The 22,342-nt window shown below is 39.9% G+C and overlaps 1 protein-coding gene across 2 annotated transcripts in view; it reads left to right on the top strand.

The window, feature by feature from the left end:
* The first annotated feature begins 3,492 nt into the window (after positions 1-3,492).
* Positions 3,493-22,342, top strand: part of LOC124132452 (neuropeptide Y receptor type 5-like) — a 54,932-nt gene continuing 36,082 nt past the window's right edge. The window contains exon 1 of one of the 2 annotated variants that reach the window (XM_046496366.2): positions 3,493-4,907. In XM_046496366.2, coding sequence (XP_046352322.1) covers positions 4,110-4,907 — 798 coding nt within the window. In that variant the 5' untranslated portion in view covers positions 3,493-4,109. The remainder of the gene's footprint in view (positions 4,908-22,342) is intronic. The other variant, XM_046496373.2, reaches the window with a different exon arrangement.

Raw genomic sequence — 22,342 nt, 5'->3', positions numbered from 1 at the left:
TAATGTATCAGTCCACATTTACAGTGTACCAGTCCACGTTTACAGTGTACCAGTCCATGTTTACAGTGTATCAGTCCACGTTTACAGTGTACCAGTCCATGTTAACGGTGTATCAGTTCATGTTTACAGTGTATCAGTCCATGTTAATAGTGTTTCAAATCAATGTTTATGGTGTATCAGTTCATGTTTACAGTGTATCAGTCCATATTTACAGTGTACCAGTCCATGTTTACAGTGTATCAGTCCACGTTTACAGTGTACCAGTCCATGTTTACAGTGTATCAGTCCATGTTTACAGTGGATCAGTCCATGTTAATAGTGTTTCAAATCAATGTTTATAGTGTATCAGTTCATGTTTACAGTGTATCAGTCCATATTTACAGTGTATCAGTCCATGTTTACAGTGTATCAGTCAACGTTTACAGTGTATCAGTCCATGTTTACATTGTTTAAAATCAATGTTTGCAATGTATCGGTCCATGTTAACGGTGTTTCAAGTGTTTTCATTGTTTACACGTAATAACGTGTGTCCTCACTAATCAGAGAGTTTAGTTTCGCTTTAATCTCCAGGAACATTCCACGACATCTGCAAAACGGAGAACAAAAAGTTTAACTTAAATACATAAAATTTTCATAGTTATTACCTTAAAACTTACATCTGTCATTCAGCGTGGTATACACATTACTTATCGACTCTGTATGATGTTATCTTGTTGAGTAATAAAACAACATAACTACATTTGCAATGCTTCTAGAGACATGCATCTCAGTACCGGACTTTCATACGAAAACAACTGAATTCTAGGAACCTCCCTAGTTCCTACTGATTACTTAATCTACGCCTACAAGATAATATTTCCAAGTGGCTATAAAAATAAGATAAGTAAGACATAAATATTTGAATCTCTAAGCAATAACTGTTTCTTTCTTTAACAAAACGATACATCGCATTTAATGGCTACAGATCCTTATATAATGTGTATAGAATTCCACAGGGCTGTTTCACAGCTCTGCATCACAGGCTAGCAAAAAAGGGCACTGTTGTACATATTATTCGCTATTTTGAAGTAACAATCATTTACTTCGCAATATTGTCTAGATGCTTAATATGATATACAAGCTATATCAGACTGGCCTGTAACTTATCGAGTCTGGATCAGCCACACCACTGGTTGATATTGTGAGCACCTTCCCACGCCGTCGGGTACGCTGTCACGCAGTTCTTCAATTCACTGCGTCGCCCTATTCTGTTCCCTCTTATGACAAACAATTGCGGGTAGCGATTCTATCCCGAACTCTTCTTGTTGTAAGTACATAACATCAACGCTATCATCACGATTATCGGATTCAAATGCAAAATATTGATGGATCTATATAACTGGATATCTGAAAATCAATGACACCAGGTGTACGTGAAAATAATAGCCAAAATGTGTATATACTATTATTAAAGATCTACACTCTTTGACGTCTTAAATGTATGCTATTTAGAAATCTTTATTTTCTATTATACCAGACGTGTGATTATTGACACATTTAGCATGTTGAATGTTGTATATAATGCAATAACACGTATCGATGCAGCATACCGATAATGTATTATGGGTTATGAAATCAAAAGATGACTGAAGCAATTTATACATCTGTAACGTTATGGAAACCCGGACACGGAAAAGGGGCCATAACTCCCTTATAACATACTCGCCGTTTTACCGGTTAAGCCCTGTCCAGTAGGGATGCTTATTACCTCATTCAGTTATACACTACATGTACACCGTCAAGCTGTCAGTATCAAGGTGCGGTGTCACATGACTGGATGATGGACGTCTTAATGTGCATGTTGACTCAGTGCTCGGCTTGATTAACTCTCGTATCTGCATCCCGATCTCCAAGTTTAATGTGTGTAATACAATACCAAGGTCGGTGGTAGTCGTAGATAGCAGAGAAATAAAACACCCAAGTGTTGATTAATTTCTGAGAGGAGTTAAAGTATGATGTTTCGCTTGATCCTTGATGCTGGGGATGAGCGTCATTGCGGCTGTTTATTATTTGTTTTTCATGTTACATATCAACACCATCAATAACATTTGTACTTAACGATTCTGTTTGAGCATTTTTTCTGCGGATGTATTTTTATGATTTAAATTGAAACATGTGTGATCATAAGAAAATCAGATTTGAGATTTAATATTGCTCTTCAAATGTATCCTTTAATTTGCTAGCTTAACTTGTAGAAAGGATCAGATTTTGTCGATGTTTCAATAAGAAAATTCCGACATGCTGTTGATCTCAGATAGGAATGTATTACATGTAAACCTGTGTGAAATACGAGAGGCTATTGAAGATAAATAAAAGTTCGAGTGGTAAAAGAGGAGGTACAACAGACACACGTGTAGATGTTTGAGCGAAGTGTACAACAGGCACACGTGTAGATGATGGAGAGGTGTACAACAGACACACGTGTAGATGTTTGAGTGAAGTGTACAACAGACACACGTAGATGTGTGAGAAACGTGTAAAACGGACACAAGTGTAGTTGATGAAGACGTGTACAACAGACACACATGTAGATGTTTAAGAGAAGTGTACAACAGACACACGTGTAGATGTGTAAGAAACGTGTACAACAGACACAAGTGTAGATGTTTGAGAGGGGTGTACAACAGATACACGTGTAGATGTGTGCGAGAGGTGTACAACAGACACAAGTGTAGATGTTTGAGAGGGGTGTACAACAGATACACGTGTAGATGTGTGCGAGAGGTGTACAACAAACACATGCGTAGATGTGTGACAAAGGTGTATAACAATCACATGTGTAGATGTTTGAGAGAGGTGTACAACAGACACACGTGAATATGTTTGAGAAAGGTGTACAACAGACACATGCAGATGTGTGAGAGAGGTGTACAACAGACACACGTGAGAGAGAGAGAGAGAGAGAGAGAGAGAGAGAGAGAGAGAGAGAGAGAGAGAGAGAGAGAGAGAGAGAGGAGGGAGGATGTAGGTGTAACATGAATGTATGTTTAAGGAATGATAAATTGAGGATGAATTTTGTCGAATCCGTACACATTAAACTCGATCTACAACTGCTCCTGTAACTTCACGCTACTTTAATAGCAATCAAACCTCTGTACACTGACTCCAGACTCACCTCTCTCGTCGACCAACAAGTAAGACAAGTCGACCGTAAACATACAAACGAATAATTGCGTGCCACATAAGTTACGCCAATTGATCTTTTCTCCGATGCTACGGAAAAGTTACACACTCACTACCGTTCACTGACCCATCTCAGTCGCCAGGTCGTCGACAATGGGGCGATTCGTGCTCCGAGGAACACATTCAGTGTCGATCGTACGCTCTGGGAGACGCCGTTTCAAGGTGTGTGGACTTGACCAATGGGATAACCTGTTCGCGACCTCCGTGATGTGATTTGTGGTCCAGGGAAATGTTATGCTTGTGTCCTCTCTTTACTGTGCAACAGATGATGCGGAATATAGACGTGGCAGGGACATTGCTTTAAATAGGATCATTTTACGTCAAAACCCCAACTCTATGTGTGAGAAGAGAATTGTTCCCACAACTGATTCAACATTTCTTTACAGAAGTTTCAATCAAGGAAACGTGTGCTTGTTTGTTCAAGGGTGACTATTCCCGACACATGGACCAGTCTGAGAAAAAAACCTGCCGTTCTCCTGTCCGCATGTAAACAGGTGTAGGTGATTGATATCGATTTTAAATGAGGAATGACGCACATATGAAACATGAACAATGGCTGTCTTCACGGGAGATTGTGAATACTCTTGATTGCGCGTATCGCTGATTTCTGTTGCACGTGCGCACGAGAGCGGCACGGGCCGTTAGAATCGATAGCCTCACGTTGCCAATACTTAGCAGACGACAGGAGAGGAGAGCGCACTTCATTTGGTTATCTCCCGCCGTTCAGGTTGGGGCCTTGAGAACGATCGCTTCGCAGGATTCTTTCCGACTTAGGATATTACTGTGGATTAAAGGGGGCAGCGACAGTCTCATGGGACTCCAGGAAAAGGTGTCGAGAAGGGTATGATAACTTCCTGCGCGCTTCCTTCCATCTTCACTTCGAGGACATGGGAAGTTGGGAGGGAAATTGCTCAAAGGTCCCATGTAAACCTCCGATGGCGGATACGACTTTGTCACAGTTGGACAACCACACAAACTCGTCATCAGGGAATACCTCCGCCTCCGACATTCCGTTTTTGGTTCTGTCCGAGGACTCGAAAATAGGATTAATATTTTTATACTCATTAACAACCATTCTTGCCATCATGGGGAATCTACTCGTTGTTCTTGTGTTTTGTAAAGGTAGACGATGTCGCACTGATATAAGGCCGTTCCTCATCAACCTTGCAGTGGCCGATCTCATCATGGCCCTTTTTTGTATGCCATTTACTTTTACATCCGTCATGCTAAAGACGTGGCTGTTCTCCAAACCCATGTGTCCAGTTGTCTTATTCATGCAACACCTGTCAGTGTCAGCAAGCGTGTTCACAAACATGGCAATAGGTATAGACAGGTTCCTCGTTGTCATGTTTCCACTCAAGTCCCGCTTGACCACTGCACGGGCAAAATATGTATTGGTGACGATATGGGTATCGTCAATAGGGCTTTCATCTGTTCAGCTGGTTGTTGGGAGGGCATATGATGTGAGAGTGGGTGATTATCATTTAATTGTTTGTGATGAAACATGGACGAGTCCCTTATCTAGAAGGATTTTCACATTGTTTGTGCTCTTTATCACATACATAATGCCTCTCTTCATCCTCTCTGTGACCTATTCAATTGTGGGGATTCTATTATGGACTCGAACTTCCCCGGGAAATGCTGATCAGGCTAGAGATCTCCAACAGTTAAGAACCAAAAGAAAGGTGAGTGTTGATTTATGTGTAATCCATATCGTGTACTTTATGTGTTTTGTAATAACATTTGATGACAGCATACTTTTTAGCATGGCAGATTGTTAATGTTTATAGCCATAAAATGTCGAACCTGTTATTTTCCAAAAAAATATTTAATGCAAATAACTGCATAATGATGTCCCTAAATCATTATATCTGATATAATCATAAAATCAATATTCTAAAATATGCAAGTTAACTGAAATGTTTTTGAAACTAAAGTATTGAAACTGTAGTATCTATCCTGCGCGTAAATACACCCACACACAGTTATCAATATACGTTTGAAATATTACCTAATAATGATTAACATGAAAGAACTTAGTGACCATTTAGATTGTATCAGGTATAAAAGCCTATCATCTGAATAATTTATCAGGCCATTCATCAAACATTATTGTCTTCTGTGGTATAATGTTGGCGTTGAATTATATCAAATTATGCTCAACTGCACTTGACTTGGGTAAAACAGCAGTTTTGATAAAAAGTCATTTCTACTGCGAACATAAAATGTATCACCCATGTTGTAAGATATATATCTAGAAACCACGTTCTTGGGGAAGGGCTAATATCACGTCAACGATACCCTGGTTGGCAAGCCGGAAAACGTATAAATAAGAAGCTATATTAAACGTCATGTTTCTTTTCTCTCTCTGTGCTGTATGTAACGCTGGGGATCTTGTCTACTGCACATTATCCTCTACACGTGCTAACTGGAGATTCTGTAGTTCGTTTCGCATAGCCGGGGTGATTATGGCTCGTATGGATGAAACATACACTTTCATGTTTCAGGAACATAGATAAAATATACTTTCTAGGCATAAAAAGATATGTTTTCACGGGATAATGGAGCGAAATATGATTTCACATGAATATGATGAAATATACTTTCACCGGGGCAATAATACACATGCTACTATGGGAACATAAATAAATCATGTTTTCAAAGAAGCATGAAAAAAATGAAAAAAACATGACTTAATAGGGTCTAGGAAAAAGGCTATTTTGTCAGGAACAACGGTAAAACCTGCCTAAGCAAGAACGAAAACACATTATTTTCAAACAAATGTGGTTACGGATATGTTTCCACTTGAATATGGATAAGTATGCTTTATCTGAGCAATGGAGAAACTATTCGTTATTCACAGGCAAATGCTTCGAATGCAACTTTGATAAAACATTACAAGTTGACTCAAGAGAAAGAGCAATGCATTCGACAGAGTATTACTACATGGATACTGATTCGGACAGGCATTAAGTTGATTTCTTTCCAGCATCAATTGGAATACCTTACGCATACGTATACTCTTATTTCCATAACATGCAAAGTTACATGCTCAAGTGGATTACTCAGAACGATGTTTCACTTGACTATGGATAGACCATGCTTTGATTTCAACATTCGCGAGCATGATTTCACTTGAGATTATGTGTGTCCATGTAACTGTGTATGGATGTCACTGACACAGTGATCTCTGACGGGGCTGTCTCGTTATGCAGCTATCTTACACATGACGTTTGACATACAGGCTCGCAGTGGTAATGCCGTGCTGACGTTTAGGGTATGCCGACCTACGGTTCGCTGTTGTAGGGAAACAGACACGTCCGCCTAAACAATCTCTTACACGTGTGATGGACAGCGTGTACTCCACTGAATGCAGTTAGTCACGGAGACATGGTTATACACATGGACATGCATGTCTGGTGATGTTGGCAACTATTTGGGGGCACCTGTTGATGGCCGTCATCGGAAATAGCTCACACATTACCATCACAAAGATAAACAGTCTTGTTTATAATTTATCTCGTGCTGCATTGGTAGGAACAATACTGCTTGAATTCGTTTAAAAGCATGTTTATACATATTATGCACATTGCCGTATACTGGAACATTCTTATACTATATCTCAAGGTAGGTTAAGCATAAATACAAATCCAACATAACCTGCATGCAATGTTGGCTTTCAATCTCAATTTCTTCAGGTTCAATCTCTTTTCTTAAAGGTTTCTGAATCTATAATATATCAGCTGTGTCAGCATACATCAGTTAATAGTTATCTTGATAATACTTGAGACATTCTCATCTAGTTGATCAGTTGATTTTTCTGTACCTGGTAGTAAATCAGAGGTTTCTCTATGAACACACAATGCCATTTAGAAAGTGGTCAAATGTAACAAATGTTATATTTGGGATAACACTTTCTTGGTAACTTGTCAGGGGGGTACACAAAGTATGTGATCTAGACTACCAGTTGTCGGACTTTCATTTTTGTGGAAGCCTCGGTGGCTAAGTGGGCTAGATCGCTGACTTTGTGTGCTGGCGAAAGAAAAAGAAAAGAAAAAAAGACCGAGAATCTCTACTTAACAAAGTAAGGGTTATCCCAAGTATAACGTTTGTTTCAGAGGTTCCTCGTTGCGATATTTGCGATTCGGATTCTTGGTTTTACAACGTCCAACCCGTCTCAGTTTCCTATCCTTTCAGTTCTCATGTCGAGACGTTAGTGAAATACAGTCGTGGTGTTGTTGAACAAAACTGACAGATCACTTACTCAGAGGTATTACTTTAATACTGTAACTATTGCATTTTACATATAAACTCTTTGTGCAATCGCCCATAGCTGTTATGCTGTCACGTTATGCATTTAATGTAACTGTACGTAAATTGAGCTTTCACAACAGAATCGCCTGAGGGCGATTGGAGGTTTTGTGATAATTCACCGGTCGTCAGACACCCCTTGATTGAATCATGGATCACCCACCAGTATGACACATACACGAGTCTCTAAGTCATGTACCAGACCCTCATGATGATCAATAACTACCTCCCTTTGAAGTCGACATCTGAAGTACCTACGTAATGAAACTGACCAGTAGTGATGCTTATCTACCTCTTAATAAAGTAATGTTCAGAGGGGTTCAGCATTACTAATTGCCAAATTGTCTTCCCCCATTGCAAAGTACTGACAAACTAGTCCCCGACGAATAACTTGCAGACACATCCGCCGTCTTCGTGGTACCACTACTTCTAACATTCCTCTCCTTAGTGTCTGAGGCCAATACTATGTCGCATGTAACCCGCTAATCATGAGTCTACGAGTGGCGATTACGTGTCTGAATTGTGGCATTGTTGAGGGCTGTTACTTTGCTTTATACTATCATGAATATTTAATGCATTGAGAATCCAAGTTTGGTGTCTACAGAATTTTTAGATGGTTTGCTTTTAGAATGTGTGCTAATATACACGCATGTAGAGAGATTTGAGATCTTTGGCATTCTTGATCATCTGGTCGTGGTTCGAATCCCAGATTCGCTACTTGCTACTTGCAATGCTCGGTCGTTCAAAACTGTACTCTTCTCGTGAGTTAAATTGTAGTAGTAAAGACCTGCACACTTTGGATTGTTCTCTAACAAGCGGTGATGTAACTGAAATAGTTTCCAAGGGCACAAGACCCAACTCCTTACTCATTCACTCACTCACTCACTCACTCACTCACTCACTCACTCACTCACTCACTCACTCATAATAATAGTTCTAGAATGTCGAATGTCATATACATGTTGTTTGTTTGTCATTTGGCGGTCTGGAAATAATTGAGGCTGAACCAGACAATCCAGTGATTGGCATCACGAGCATCGATCCACGCAATTGGGATACGATGACATGCATCAACCAAGTCAGCGAGCCTGACCACCCGATCCCGTATTTCGCTTCTTACGACAAGCATGGATTGCTAAAGATCTATTCTACCCCCGATCTTCACGGGTCTCATATACATGTAAAAATGTATCTTGTTCAATTTGTGTTACATACGGATGAATGAATACATGGCCTTACAAGGTTTTCATAACTCATGTTAATGATCGCAGATAAAGCGTGGAACAATCACTACCAAATTATTTGTATTAACTCAAATCTATCAAAGACTGTAATAACGCAGTTTTGGATACTTTTCGTTTTGGTGGAATATATGTAATTATATATTGATGTATATTTGGGTCCACTAGGGTCATGACCTATGATCTGTCTGACCTGTTGATATAATACATATCGCCACGGCAGCCTCGGGTCCGCGACTGCCCAGGGTTGTGTGGGCGACATCTTCAGTAATCAAATTACCGCTACTAAATCGCTAATGTGTTTTTCGAATTCCAAGACCTCAATATACGCAGTAAAGGTAAAAAGGTCATATTCATGGTGGTCCATTTATTTCGTCTGATAATGACTAATGCCTTTTCCTATGAAATACCAATTTACTTTTACTAGTAACTCGATTACGCCTTTTTCGGAATTAGGTTTACGGTTTATTAAACTTTCGATTACATGAGTGAGTGAGTTGTGTTGAACGGCGTTTTCAGCATTATACCCGTTTCTTTGGTAGCTTGGTGCGGGAGGAAAGCCAGAAGTGATGTAGGTCTCAGACATTTACCACTTTGGTGAAACCCCCGAGCACGGTATGGTGCTGACAATCCTCGAAACATGGGACGAACCAGGACTCGAACCAACGGATTACTTGATGCATAAAGGATTGATAAATACTTTAAGAAAGGTAATAATATGAAAACACGAATATATCAGGTACATGTAAGCGGGCGTGGATGGCTCTTTCTGTGAAAGCTGACATTTATGAATTAATAATATGCATAAGTGAAATTCATTTTATGGCATCTCAAAGGACATAATGGCTTTGATCCACTTTGTCTTTGGTTCTTCAAATGTCAGGACCGATGAATATTTAATTTACATACCATCTCAACATCAAATGGTTCAAGCGATATCAGAGCGGAATACAAATCAGCAAAATGATATTTTGTAGTCTTTGTATTCATTTAACAGTCGAGAACACTTTATTTCAAAAAGGAGCGAGTGAGTGAGTTTGTTTTTACGCCACTTTTAGCAATATTCCAGCAATATCACGGCGGGGGACACCAGAAATGGGCTTCACAAATTGTACCCATGTCGGGAATCGAACCCGGGTCTTCGGCGTGACGAGCGAACGCTTTAACCACTAGGCTACCCGACCGCCCATTTTTCAAAAAGGAAAGATCTATTGTTGTCCATATGTCGATACTCGGCATGTAGTTGTCACTATCAGGCAGAATGAGGAGGTTGTAATTGACATAATTAATATATGCATCCTCAGATTGATTTAGCTCCCTGGATATTATGTAACTGGAGCTCTATACTGTTTGGCATTCACTTTCACGCACAAATGAATCAGAATCGCGATTACTTATGCTCGGTCCCTTGTAAAGATAAATGAACAGCTGATTGCCAGTTAACTATCTACTTGTCGGTGCCAGTTGCATCTTAACTGCTCTCTATATATAGCTGTTATGAATATTAAACAGCTATTGAACTGGGGTCACGGTATAAATGTTGCGAGGGTTTAGGTAGTAATTTTGTTTGGAATCAATGAGAACTGAAATTAAACATTAAGAACGCAATAGTGTGGTTTATTTGTGTACATGCGTGTCAACGCTTTACTTTCAAAATACCCTTTCCGATTATTTTTTAAAATTTTGACACACAGTTTTGGTGGAAATCACGCTAATATTTTAAATGTTTCACTTTATTTTTTATAATATATATTGTTGATAAAACATTATGATGCAAAATCGATCCATATGTACCATATACTATAGATCTGTTATATCTTAACGGTTAATATGACAGTACAGCAGGTTTCTACATAGTCAAACATGATAACTGAAGATCTTGAATGATCTTGATGGTGAATAGGTCTTCAGCAACCCATGCTTGCCGTAAAAGGTGACTGACTATGCTTGTCGTAAGAGGCGACTAACGGGATCGGGTTGTCAGGCTCGCTGACTTGGTTGATGCATGTCATCGTATCCCATTTGTGTGAATTGATGCTCATAATGTCAATGACTGGATCGTCTTGTCCAGACTCGATTATTTACAGACCGCCGTCATATAGCTGGAATATTGCCTATTGCGGCGTTAAAGAACAAACAAACGATAACTAAAGGTGAAAACAGAATTCTGATGGGGTGCATGTATTGTGATGGTATAAGGAATCGATACACGTTACATGTATATCAATGAACATCACAATTAATGACAGCACAAGGTACCAAACTACTACATTTACGACTATATGACAAGGGGCACAGTTTTGTGGCCATGGTGGTCGATCTGGCAATAATGTATTCTACATGTAATTGGACAACTAGAGCATACACAAGGGAGTACCTAACTTCCTGAAAGATATTTATCGTGATGAAGGAGGTAGCAAAATACGAAACATTAACGATATCATAAATCATGGTTGTTGCACGTAGCCGTGTGAATAGCTACTTCTTCATCCCGTCCTTAGATATGATCATTTGGCTCTATGAATACCCCGACTCTATGATGCCTCCCGTCATCTGTGTGTCCGTTTTCAACCGAGCTTGAGAGTAGACGAGCAAATATTTTCTTTTCGTTTGCATTCTTTAGTAAAGAGACAAAACCGTCCACTTCAATATTTTCGGTGAAGTGCAAACCGTTTTCCTAAAACCAGACACATCGCTTCACGCCAAGCTTGTTCGACCGGTACATTGAAATTAGGAGCCTTAGTGGAACTGACCAATCCCATAACCCATCGATGTATTGGGCTGAAGGTTTGGTGATTCTTACAGCATAAGCAGATTAAACCCGTAATAGCAAGCTCTGTCGGACGGCTCTGTTGATGTAATTGGTCCTTGTTCTGTCGGAGTCCGTGAGAGCCAAGAGCATCAGTAGGCGCCAATCGTGTTGTCTTGTATACAAGTAACCTTATTACTTGGATGGGATAAAGTCTGCGCAGATAACCCCAGGCTGTTAGCAGTACCGCGAGGGTAAGAATCTCTTGAGCTTGTTGAAGAATATTAATTGAAAACAGAGAGAGATATGTTCAGCAAGACACGGGAGAGAGCTATAAATCTCTGATCAGATTGATATATGAAGGAAACATAGAATTAAGGGATTATATTCATATCTTGGAATCACTTTAAGCTTCCGTGCGTGACATACACGTGTGAATGTTGCATAACTTGTCCTACCCATTGCATAACTTTGTGACACATTATATGAATCATCCCCGAAATATTCCTGATCAGAACACACATTTGATTTCATCTACGAGTTCTTGGTTGACGGATGCATTCTTTCTACCATGGTATAGATGGAGAATATACATAGGAGAATAGAATAGTATGATGAATATATAACACACTAATAACACACAACACGTTCGAGACAACAGGATGTGGTTTGAAGTAAATGAGAGAAGCGGGTACTGAATGAATAATTCTTATATAGCTGTCGATATTCTTTCATGTGGTATTCGCATTTATCAAAACCTCAAAACATTAGGGGGCACATGTGGCCCAGTCATCTATTGCACCGCAATTCACTGTGCAGTTTGGCACGCCGAAACCTATGATCGTGGGTTCGACTCCCATGTTCGATTGTGTATCTTGGTTTGTTAGCACTATACCCGTCCCCCTGAGTTTGAACAAAGTGGTAACGTCTGAGTCCTGCATCACTTCGGGCTTCGAAATCGAAATCCGGTTAGTAAACTGTCGTGCAAATTTCGATCGATTGCAGGATTTGCAAAGCATGTGCAACGCAAACTCGTTGTCAACAGATAATTTCCAAGTCTTTTCATGTTTCTAATCAAGGTGCTCACTTGATTTGATGCACTTCGCGATGTAAGACCCGTTTTATTACAACATAGATCTTGATTATCGATCAGGAGGTCTTGACTTGGCACCGCCGTTTTGTTTGAAACAAATGCAAGTGATACGAGAGGTGGAATCTGATTGGTCCATAGGAGAGGCTTAAAAGGGACATAACTCGTAATAACCATTGGTGGCGCTACGATCGAGCCCAGGAATTCCAGCCTAGTTCGGCAACTGGACTTTCAAACTCAGTTAACTCCTTGCCTCGGGAAGATGTCTCCCAATAAGCTAACATACCTTGACATCAGTAACATCCTGTCCCACATAGCGTCACTCACTGACTTTAAAACTGTCTGGTGTATTCAGAGACCGCTTAAGACAGAAAACTGGAACACTGAAAATCAGTGATGATACCAGGTGTTCGCGAAAAGGGAACGCAATTGCTGATCACTTCAAATGCTTTCAAGATTTGCTGTTCACTCCGCACACAGATCGCGGTAAGGAACTTTCCCAAGTATTATATCAAGACAATGCTGAGGAACAGCTAGAGTTGTATCTCTAAGACAATCTGATCATTCCGTGGTGGCGTACGCTATCACTATTTATTTACAAATTATGTCAACCACTTGTTTGCTGTTGTCCATCAAACGTCCCAGTAGACAGGCATCTTGGTAATTGATTACTCTTCGGCAACGGGGAAGTGTAGACATAGAAACTCGTGGAATTTGGCAAAACTCCACTGATTGTTTTCCTCATAAATAACGTGTGCTTGTCAATCATTTCCGGATCTACGTTTTCAACGGGGGGATCAGCGCCACCTAGCAGAGACAAACATCTATGCGCATCCCGTTATGTTCATATGGCTTGATAGGCCAATACCGTTATCCGTTGATCATTCCAAATATAGATTTAATTCATTTGAGCTTTTGATAATCAATATTACCACTTCTAATGCGACACATGTGTCCCAGTGTTCATCAAGCTATGAGCAGGGCGTGTTCACACCAGCAGGAATCAAACCCATGGCGTATTTGGATGTCCAAATCATTCTAGTGAGTGAGTGAGTTTTGGTTAACGCCTTGAACAGTGTTCCAGTTATATCACGGCGTGTCAGCTTAAAGTGGGTGGAAAGCCCGAAGTGATGCGGGTCTTAACCGTTTACCACCGAGCACAAGTATGGTGCTGACAAACCTAGAAACATAATCGGGGCTAACCAGGATTCAAACCCATGATCATAGGTTTCTGGCTTACCTAAGGGACGCAACTGTGTACAGCGATTTGCGACGTATCACACCGCTGCCTAATTATATAAACAAGAATGTGAATATTACAATAATATGCCTGTAACGTTTCCCGTGTTTAAGTTGAGTCTTGATACATGAATGCAATGGCGCTCGTACGTATGTCGCCACTAGATACCCTAATGATGATGGATCTACTATGTACAATATGCAGTTACTGTAACATTAATTAATCAGCTAATGTGTAGTAGCCACATAAGAGACAATAACTATCCTTGGGAGGGTGGTGGTGTTGCCTAATGGTTCCAGCGTTGGTTCAATTTAGCCCATTTCTCAGGTACGTGAACGATATTGCTTGAATAAATGAGACAATAAGTTCCACTCCTCACACCACATCTACACCTGTCATATAGAAATACCTATTCCGCCTGTCTCTGGAGATATCGGCTTTCTGGGTGCACATATCGGAAGCCATATTATCGAGTTGAAAGCAGAGACTGCCATAAATGTTAATGGTCAATTTTACGCAAATTGTTTCATTAATTACTTGTTATCGATTACTCCCCCCTAGCGACCTATTTTACCGGCCAGTGTTGCGCATGTATTTAATACACATCGGGATTCGGCACTTCCGTTCGTCCAAATTTCACATGAAACGTTGATGCTTGCAATAGACATTCGCCACGTCATAACACCAATCTATTGCCACTGTTTCATCAATATTTACAAACGTGTAATTGCCCTCTTGCTCAAATAAACCAAAGACGTCTTGCAATATTTAGAACAGATTAACCCTGTTAATGAGATATAAACAAAACAGCGATAACAGGGTTCACAATGGCGTCTCAATCAATCAAGATCAGTTCGCAGATCAGTTAAGTGTCACTACAAAAAAATTGCCCTGCACCATCATGCTGACTATATGTATTATATGAAGCCCAAACAATCTGAAATATAAAGGCAAGTCTAGCCAGCTCTGCCAACATCAGGAAACGTGGTATTTAGAGGAAAGGAATGCGCTGCATAATACACGATTCCATAAACTACTATATGTTAGTCTTTATGAAATCAGGAGGAACATTTCGTAATGAAACTACATCTATTTCTATGGCATAATTATAATGAAATACAGATTAAGAAGATGCATCACAAACCACACGAACTGTCATTTTTGAAACAAACAACAACAGTTGTTTGTATAACACTGGTCTACAAGAACAGGTTGCGATATTGTTGTGCCTTTCCACATGGGTCCTGGGCCCAGTTCCTCAAAGCGATCTTAGCGCTAAGGTGATCGTAAGTCCCATACTTTAACATAGGCTTACGATCATCGTAGCGCTAAGATCGCTTTGAGGAACGGGGCCCTGGTTTCCTTTGGTCAATGCCGAAAAACATGCCTTTGGTATGATGGGTTTGCCCATGTTTCCAATTTCAAGCAGACTCTTTTGTTGTAAACAGTTCCAGCTGCTATCCTGCCTAGCTGGATGGGGTTTTCTAATGTGAACATTATATCATGTTGTTTTTATTGTCAACGATCTAATAGCATGGAAACTGCAATATCAATACTTCGTAAACTCAACGTCAAAGGGCCCAGAGAAACATAAATGACATCATCAGATCGAGACAAACTGAGAGTCGATATTATACACTCCGAGGGGCCATAAAGTTATATCGTCTTCCCAAAACGGTAAATTGAGTTAATTAAGCTGAGAGAACTATATTCCACTGTACAGATATTCATCACATATCATCACATAAAACACGAGCGCCGAGTGAACGCATTGACGTTTGCGGTGAACAATCTTGTATGCCAGAAACTGTTTAATGCTGATGTGACGCCCAAAATGGCGCAGGTCTCGGGCGATTATCACGAGCACTGATATGGTGCTAACAGACCATGGCAAGGATGTTAATTGTTGTCAAGTAGACGATGATAGGCGCGGTTCTGTACAGCGATTTGCGACGACCCGTGTCTCCTGACATTATCTCGATGTTACCCTCAAATTTGAAATAATATGCCCAACATGTATGTTGTGATCCAGGAAAGCATTAGTTCCCAGTACCCAGTGTTTGTAAACAGAGTCTTTTACCATGTGTGACCTTGCTAGTCTGTCATCGTGGAACGGTGTTGATGATTTTCAGCGAAACAGAACAAGCACACCTTCTGAAATAACTGACATACAGCATCATCCTAGAGCATGTAAATGTCCACTCCATAAAAGTTAATTTTTTTTATCCCATCACTACTGTTGTCTGCACGACGAACAGTTATTGAGTGCACAACATGATGTTTTGCACGCTCGTACATGAATAAGTTGTTCTTTGTGAGTATGTTTTTGACGGATGCTAGTTTGTGGTTGCCAGTTTGCACGTACACAGTGATGTTTGTCACATGCCATCAATAGTTGTAAAAGAACAAACATCTCCACTATTCCACGTTTCTTCTTGCAGTAAGGAACCAGGCAGGGCTGACGTCATGCTGACGTCACTCATACAGTATGAGCATAGTACCACAATTGTTATGTTGGACATGATAATGCAAGTGAATACCTCTGCATGTTTAGTTTCTTCGTGACAACACGATGATAAGATGCCTTCACAGGGATTCACAGGTTGTTATCCTTTGATCTGGTAACTCAGTAACCCAAGCTGATCGTGATTCAAATCATGATGAACCGTGATGCGGCTTTAAGAATACTGACTACACCGAAACCCTGCATCATGTCATGTGTATGGAGACTTACAAGTGATGCTCACTCTGTCTCCAGTCACTGAGCACAGCATTGTTACTGGAGGTGACTATCAAGGACATTTTGATATTGCAATAACACTCGATAGTCAAACACACAATAGCGATACAGGTACAGCTATTTCATTAGTATTGCTTTAAAAGCATGATAGTTACGTGTACCGTCCAACAGCGATTTCTTTGCAATATTCGATGTAATCACAAAGACTAACACATACAAAACATCCTTGGTTCATCGGTTTGCTTTGAAAGCTTTTACCCTCTGAATATTGTCTGATATACAATTATGAATGTTTACTGAATGGATACCTGCTTCTTTTTAAGCATGGTGTATATTGGATTGAAAGGAATTGGCAGGTACAGTAAACTACGGTTATAACGAACTCAAATGGACCACTAATTTTAGTTCATTATAACCGTAGTTCGTTATAAGCATACATACAACATCTATACAGCAGGGGGCACGGGTGGCCCAGTCGTCTAAGGCGCCGCGATTCGCTGTGCAGAGTTGCGTCCCCTGGACACGCCAGAAACCTATGATTGTGGGTTCGAATCCCGGTTCACCCCAATTATGTTTCTAGGTTTGTCAGCACCATACCCGTGCTCGTGGGTTTCACCGAAGTGGTAAACGTCTGAGACATGCATCACTTCGGACTTTCCTCCCACATTAAGCTGACACGCCGTGATGTAACTGGAAGAATGTTAAAAGCGGCGTTCAACCCAACTAACTCACTCACTCACTCTATACAGCAAATGGTGGGGACCAAAACGTAAGTTCGTAATATCCGTCAGTTCTTTATAAGCGTGTTCGTTATACACGTTTTTTACTGTATATGAAAGTAAACGTAAACCGTATTTACATTTTCTGTTCATTTTGTTACGTCAATGATACTCGCGAATATTCTTGCGCGGCATCGATGTTAACTATTTTCATTGTGATTGGTGTTTTGCTATCAGGCCATTGACATTTGCGATGCTGTATAACATTGATGAATCGTTGCGCCCAATTGTTGTACTGTTTCCGTGAAGAATTAATGACTTTTCAATGTTGTGTATTTTTTATGTTACTTTGATAGATGCGCGTATGAATACACTTCGGCTTAAACTGATCCAGTGTAAATGTTTCTGACCTTTTAGAGTTATCCTCGGTTGTGATTCAAGAGCTATCACTGTTCGCGGCAGTATGTTATTGTCCCATTCAAGTCTCTCAATTCAGTAATTACAGGTGCTTTAATAATACAATCAAGACCGCCTCCGTGGTCTAGTGGTAGAGCGTCCGCCCGGAGAGCGGAAGGTTCGGGGTTCGATCCCCGGCCGCGTCATACCAAAAGACGTTAAAAGATGGTACTTGTTGTTACCCTGTCTGGCGCTCGGCATTAAGGGGCTAAAACAAGGACTGGTCGGCTCGGACTCAGTATACTGTGTCTGAGTGGGGTATTCATGTTAAACTGCGGCATGCTATCTCAGTGAGCTAGCACTATAAATCGGCATCAGTCCGGACTAGTACAAGCAGCCACACAAACACATACACATACATGCACGTCGCTATATAAGTGCAATAATCTTGGACGCGACGTTAAACCCCATTTCACCTCACCACCTAATAATACAATCTGAACATAAAGTACGACGTGAAGTACTATACAAAACCTGTTTCCATATTTTGGTATATAACTGAAGTACCAACCGTCTATGAAAACGTCTTGTCGTGACAGTAGACACACATTCAGGATGCATGAGCGAATAATGGATACCAAACCAATTCAATCTTGTCCACAGTCAGAGACCCAGAGACCGATAGATGGTCAATTGGAATCACTTATCAGTGTAATGTGAGTAGTTCATCATAGCTATTAAAGCCCTATCTCGGCATCAAACTTGATAATAAACAGTCCCTAGCAGGGTTGGACCAATGTTTGATTAATAATAGAAAGAAAGTATTGATAGATGAAATATTATTTTCAGTATTCTAAATGGATTGGGCAAAGTTAAGTGTTGTTGGTAGCCGCAAGCCTAGGTTTGATATCGTCTTTTATGTCCCTAGTATCTGCATCAAAGACAACATTACGTTTTGCGCTGACGCCTAAGATAAGAATCATTCCATAACCAATTTTCTAAATGTCAAACTATTACAAAAATAATAAAATATATATTAACGAAAACTATTTCATTTTATGCATGATCAGAGCTGTTCTTTTCAAACAATTTTCTTTTTTCATAAAGAACTCATTTTCGGAGCAATTTGTGTGTGTACATATTCTTTGCAATCTCTGACAATCCTTGGTGTATACCTTTAAACGTTATTGTTAATGAACCCATGAGTTTAGGGGAGAACTGTATTCGTATGTGAGTGTGTACCATGACATTGTCAGACATTTCCAACCCGAACATTAAATGAGATTTTTATGGTCATGGAAAGGGTTTTGCCGCTTTTATATACACGAAAAGGACAAACATAATCCCCGTGGCGTGTTATTTTTATTACAAGTTTATGTGTTATGCTATTTTGGAATGCTTTGAACATGGTTCATGAGTGTTCACGCGTCACGACTCATGACCTGTTAAGATGTTGTTATTTTCTACCGGAATTGTTAAATACGTATACCTTTATCAGCTCGTTTTCACAATGGATGAAATGTTACCGATACATAGAAATTGCGAATTTGACTTTGCTCTTTGAAATCCAGATGTCAACATATTAGTTAATATTATCTTCGAGGTTATCTCAATGTTTATGATTGTAAAATTAATAAAACTTTCGACGTTTTCCTTGACGGTATACAATTATTGTTTCTCATAAGGGATCAAGAATCACAATGAGTGAGTGAGTTTGATTTTACGCCGCTTTTAGCAATAATCCAGCAATATCACGGCTGGGGACACCAGAAATGGGCTTCAGACATTGTAATCATGTCGGGATTCGAACCCGGGTCTTCGTCGTGACGAGCCAACGCTTTAACCACTAGGCTACCCGACTGCCCCCAAGAATCAGAACGTATATGAACTGTATAATTGCCCACACCCATAATATAACTGAAATGTTGTTTACAGTGGCGATAAATTCACTTACTCTCGTTGTCTTATTTATTACCATTACAATAAACTACGTTTATAATGAACACGCTTATAACGAACTGACGGATATAACGAATTTATTTTTAAGTCCCGGCCATTTGCTGTATATATGCTGTGCGTATATTTATAACGAACTATGGTTATAACGAACTTAAATTGGTTCGTTGTAATAGCTGTTTACTGTATGTTATTTGTGCACAGCGTATCTTCCTTTTGTATGTCATAATATTGTTGCATTACGCAAAAACACACAGTTTTAAAAGTGGAAAGTGGAAAAGTGTCAAGTTATTTTGGCTACTCGTTCAAGAGCACCTCTTTAGAATGCCATATGCATGAGTCTTCCCGGTACGACATTGCTGTGTAATAAAGGGATAATATAGTATATGGCGTCTGCAACACACAAGATATAAGACAGTAACATAACCATCGACTAATCACACGGGACATGGAAACGGGATGCCATTAACATAAAAGAAAAGACCTGAAGTGTCGAAAGCATTTTTGTAAAATGATATCGCGAATATCCAAAGTAATGATGGACTCTCCCTGTTATACGTGTGCCATTAAAACGATGATATCATGAAGTTATATTTTTTAGTAATACTTTAAATTATATAATTAGGTTAGAGTGAATGAGGATGGGTTTCCGCCGCTTTTAGCAATATTCCAGCAACATCACGGCGGGGTCACCGCAAATGGGCTTGACACATTGTACCCATGTAGGAAATCGAACCCGTGTCTTCGGCGTGACGGGATTTGGTTAGAACATCTTTACTTTGGTCTCTGCTTTGATTTAACACGTTACCACAATACAAGTGACTAAGCTTTTCTAACATATACATAATAACAGGTACGTATCTATTATTAGTACGTTTTTTTGTTCCCATAGAGATACAGATTTCAGTCTTATTTATACATTCCCCAGCAGTTACATGTTACATAAATCACAATATTTGCCATGGGGCGAGTAGCTGACGTCAGAATTGACGCAGAATAGAAGATATCGGCACTACTTGTTTTTGTTATCTATTTTATTACGTCAAGTACATTCAAAAGAAAATGCGAAACGCTCTTAAGGTCATTAACCGACATCAACTTATTTTAGAACTGGTGCTGTTTGAAGTTTATTTCAAATACGGCCCCTTAATTGCAGTACTTGTCAAGTGAAGGACTATCATTGTTACAAACTGTACTAGGACGGCGACATCGCCCTTGAAATTAGCAAGGTCTTGGATGGATGCCCTAACAGTAAGCTGTGTCCCGAAGCGAGTAGTGATTGAATAATGTTCTACCTTTATTGAATATTCAATGGTACAAATGGAGCCGCAATGGATAGATTAAGTTTCCTTAATTGTTCTGAATAGTGAAGTGGTGTGAAGATCAATAGGGATGGCATTGGTTTCTTGTAACTATACATAGTGGCCACCATCACTGATATTGCTTCCAACAAGAACCGTTCCATTCGTGCGGCAGAGCTGACAGGGAGCACTGTAAAAAAAGGAAACCCGCAATCATGTTGTCCAACTTGATGCCAAGTCGCGTTGTTTTCCGTGCGTTAAGTGCTAAGAAAATTGATACAGAGGACAAAATTGGATTCAAAAGTCAAGCAGTTATCGTCGTCTAAAATATTTATCTTAACCGTCTGCTTCTCCTCTACAGGGGAACGCATCATCGACACTATCGTTTTGTGAAAGCAAATTTTGATCACTGTTCGTATGTTCTTTTCGAAATGTTCTTTTAACATCTTCTTTTATCCTTTTTGTCTCATTGATGCTTAAAATGACATCGTGTTTGATCGTACAGGATCTGACTTGATTTTCCCAGAAGCAAGACGCGGTGAATTAATCTCAATCAGTTTTGATTTCGCATTAACTGGTAATTGATCTTCAAATTGTACCAATCAGAGCCCTCGTGGGGATAATGTTTCGAAATGATGAATCAGTCAGGGGGGCCAAAGAGTACGGTTTTTAACCCCATGCAATACATCTGCGGAGCAACATTAAGTAGTTAATGTACTGGGGTAAAAAAGGTAAGACGGAGAGGCTGCTTTCAACTATTCATTTAACTGATTCATCCTCTTGTCTGCGTCTGACGCAGGAGCTGGATAATCTTAATGGTCCGTCACACTGAAGATTCCGTTTCGATTTCAAAAGGGAAAAAAACCATTCCTGGTGTTGTCGATCCTTTAATTCTATTCCTTAAATGTTGCTGAAAGCGGCGTAATTATATATGATTACTACTTAGAGCCATGTGATGACTGGGAGGTTTCTCCAAACAGTAGTTTTAAACTTGCAGTTGGGTAACCACATATGTGAAATTTGCAGCTCTTATGTCGACCTCATTGTCACCTTGTTTGGAGATCTAAATTGTTATCCTTGATGTTTTGTAAGCTGATTGGTAAACTTGTGTGTTAGTATTGTAAAGGATGAAACGTGTTGAGTGTTATCAATGTCATTAATGTTACACTCTGCCATACATAAACAAACATTTACAACGGGTACACTGCGGAATTAATTTAATTCATTTGACCAGGTGTGAACCAAACCTTAATAACTGCCGATCAGGGAGAGGACAGCGATGTAGGGCCTATCGGTTAAAGCGTTGGCTAATTACGCTCATCGTGACCTGTGGGAAGACCCTCCCTGAGGTCCCTAGACGTGATTTGCCTGTAACAT

Source organism: Haliotis rufescens, unplaced genomic scaffold, assembly GCF_023055435.1.
Source record: "Haliotis rufescens isolate VD_foot unplaced genomic scaffold, xgHalRufe1.0.p SCAF_20, whole genome shotgun sequence".
Taxonomy (NCBI): domain Eukaryota; kingdom Metazoa; phylum Mollusca; class Gastropoda; order Lepetellida; family Haliotidae; genus Haliotis; species Haliotis rufescens.
Note: the sequence above shows the minus strand (reverse complement) of the source record. Positions and strands in the feature narration are given on the sequence as shown.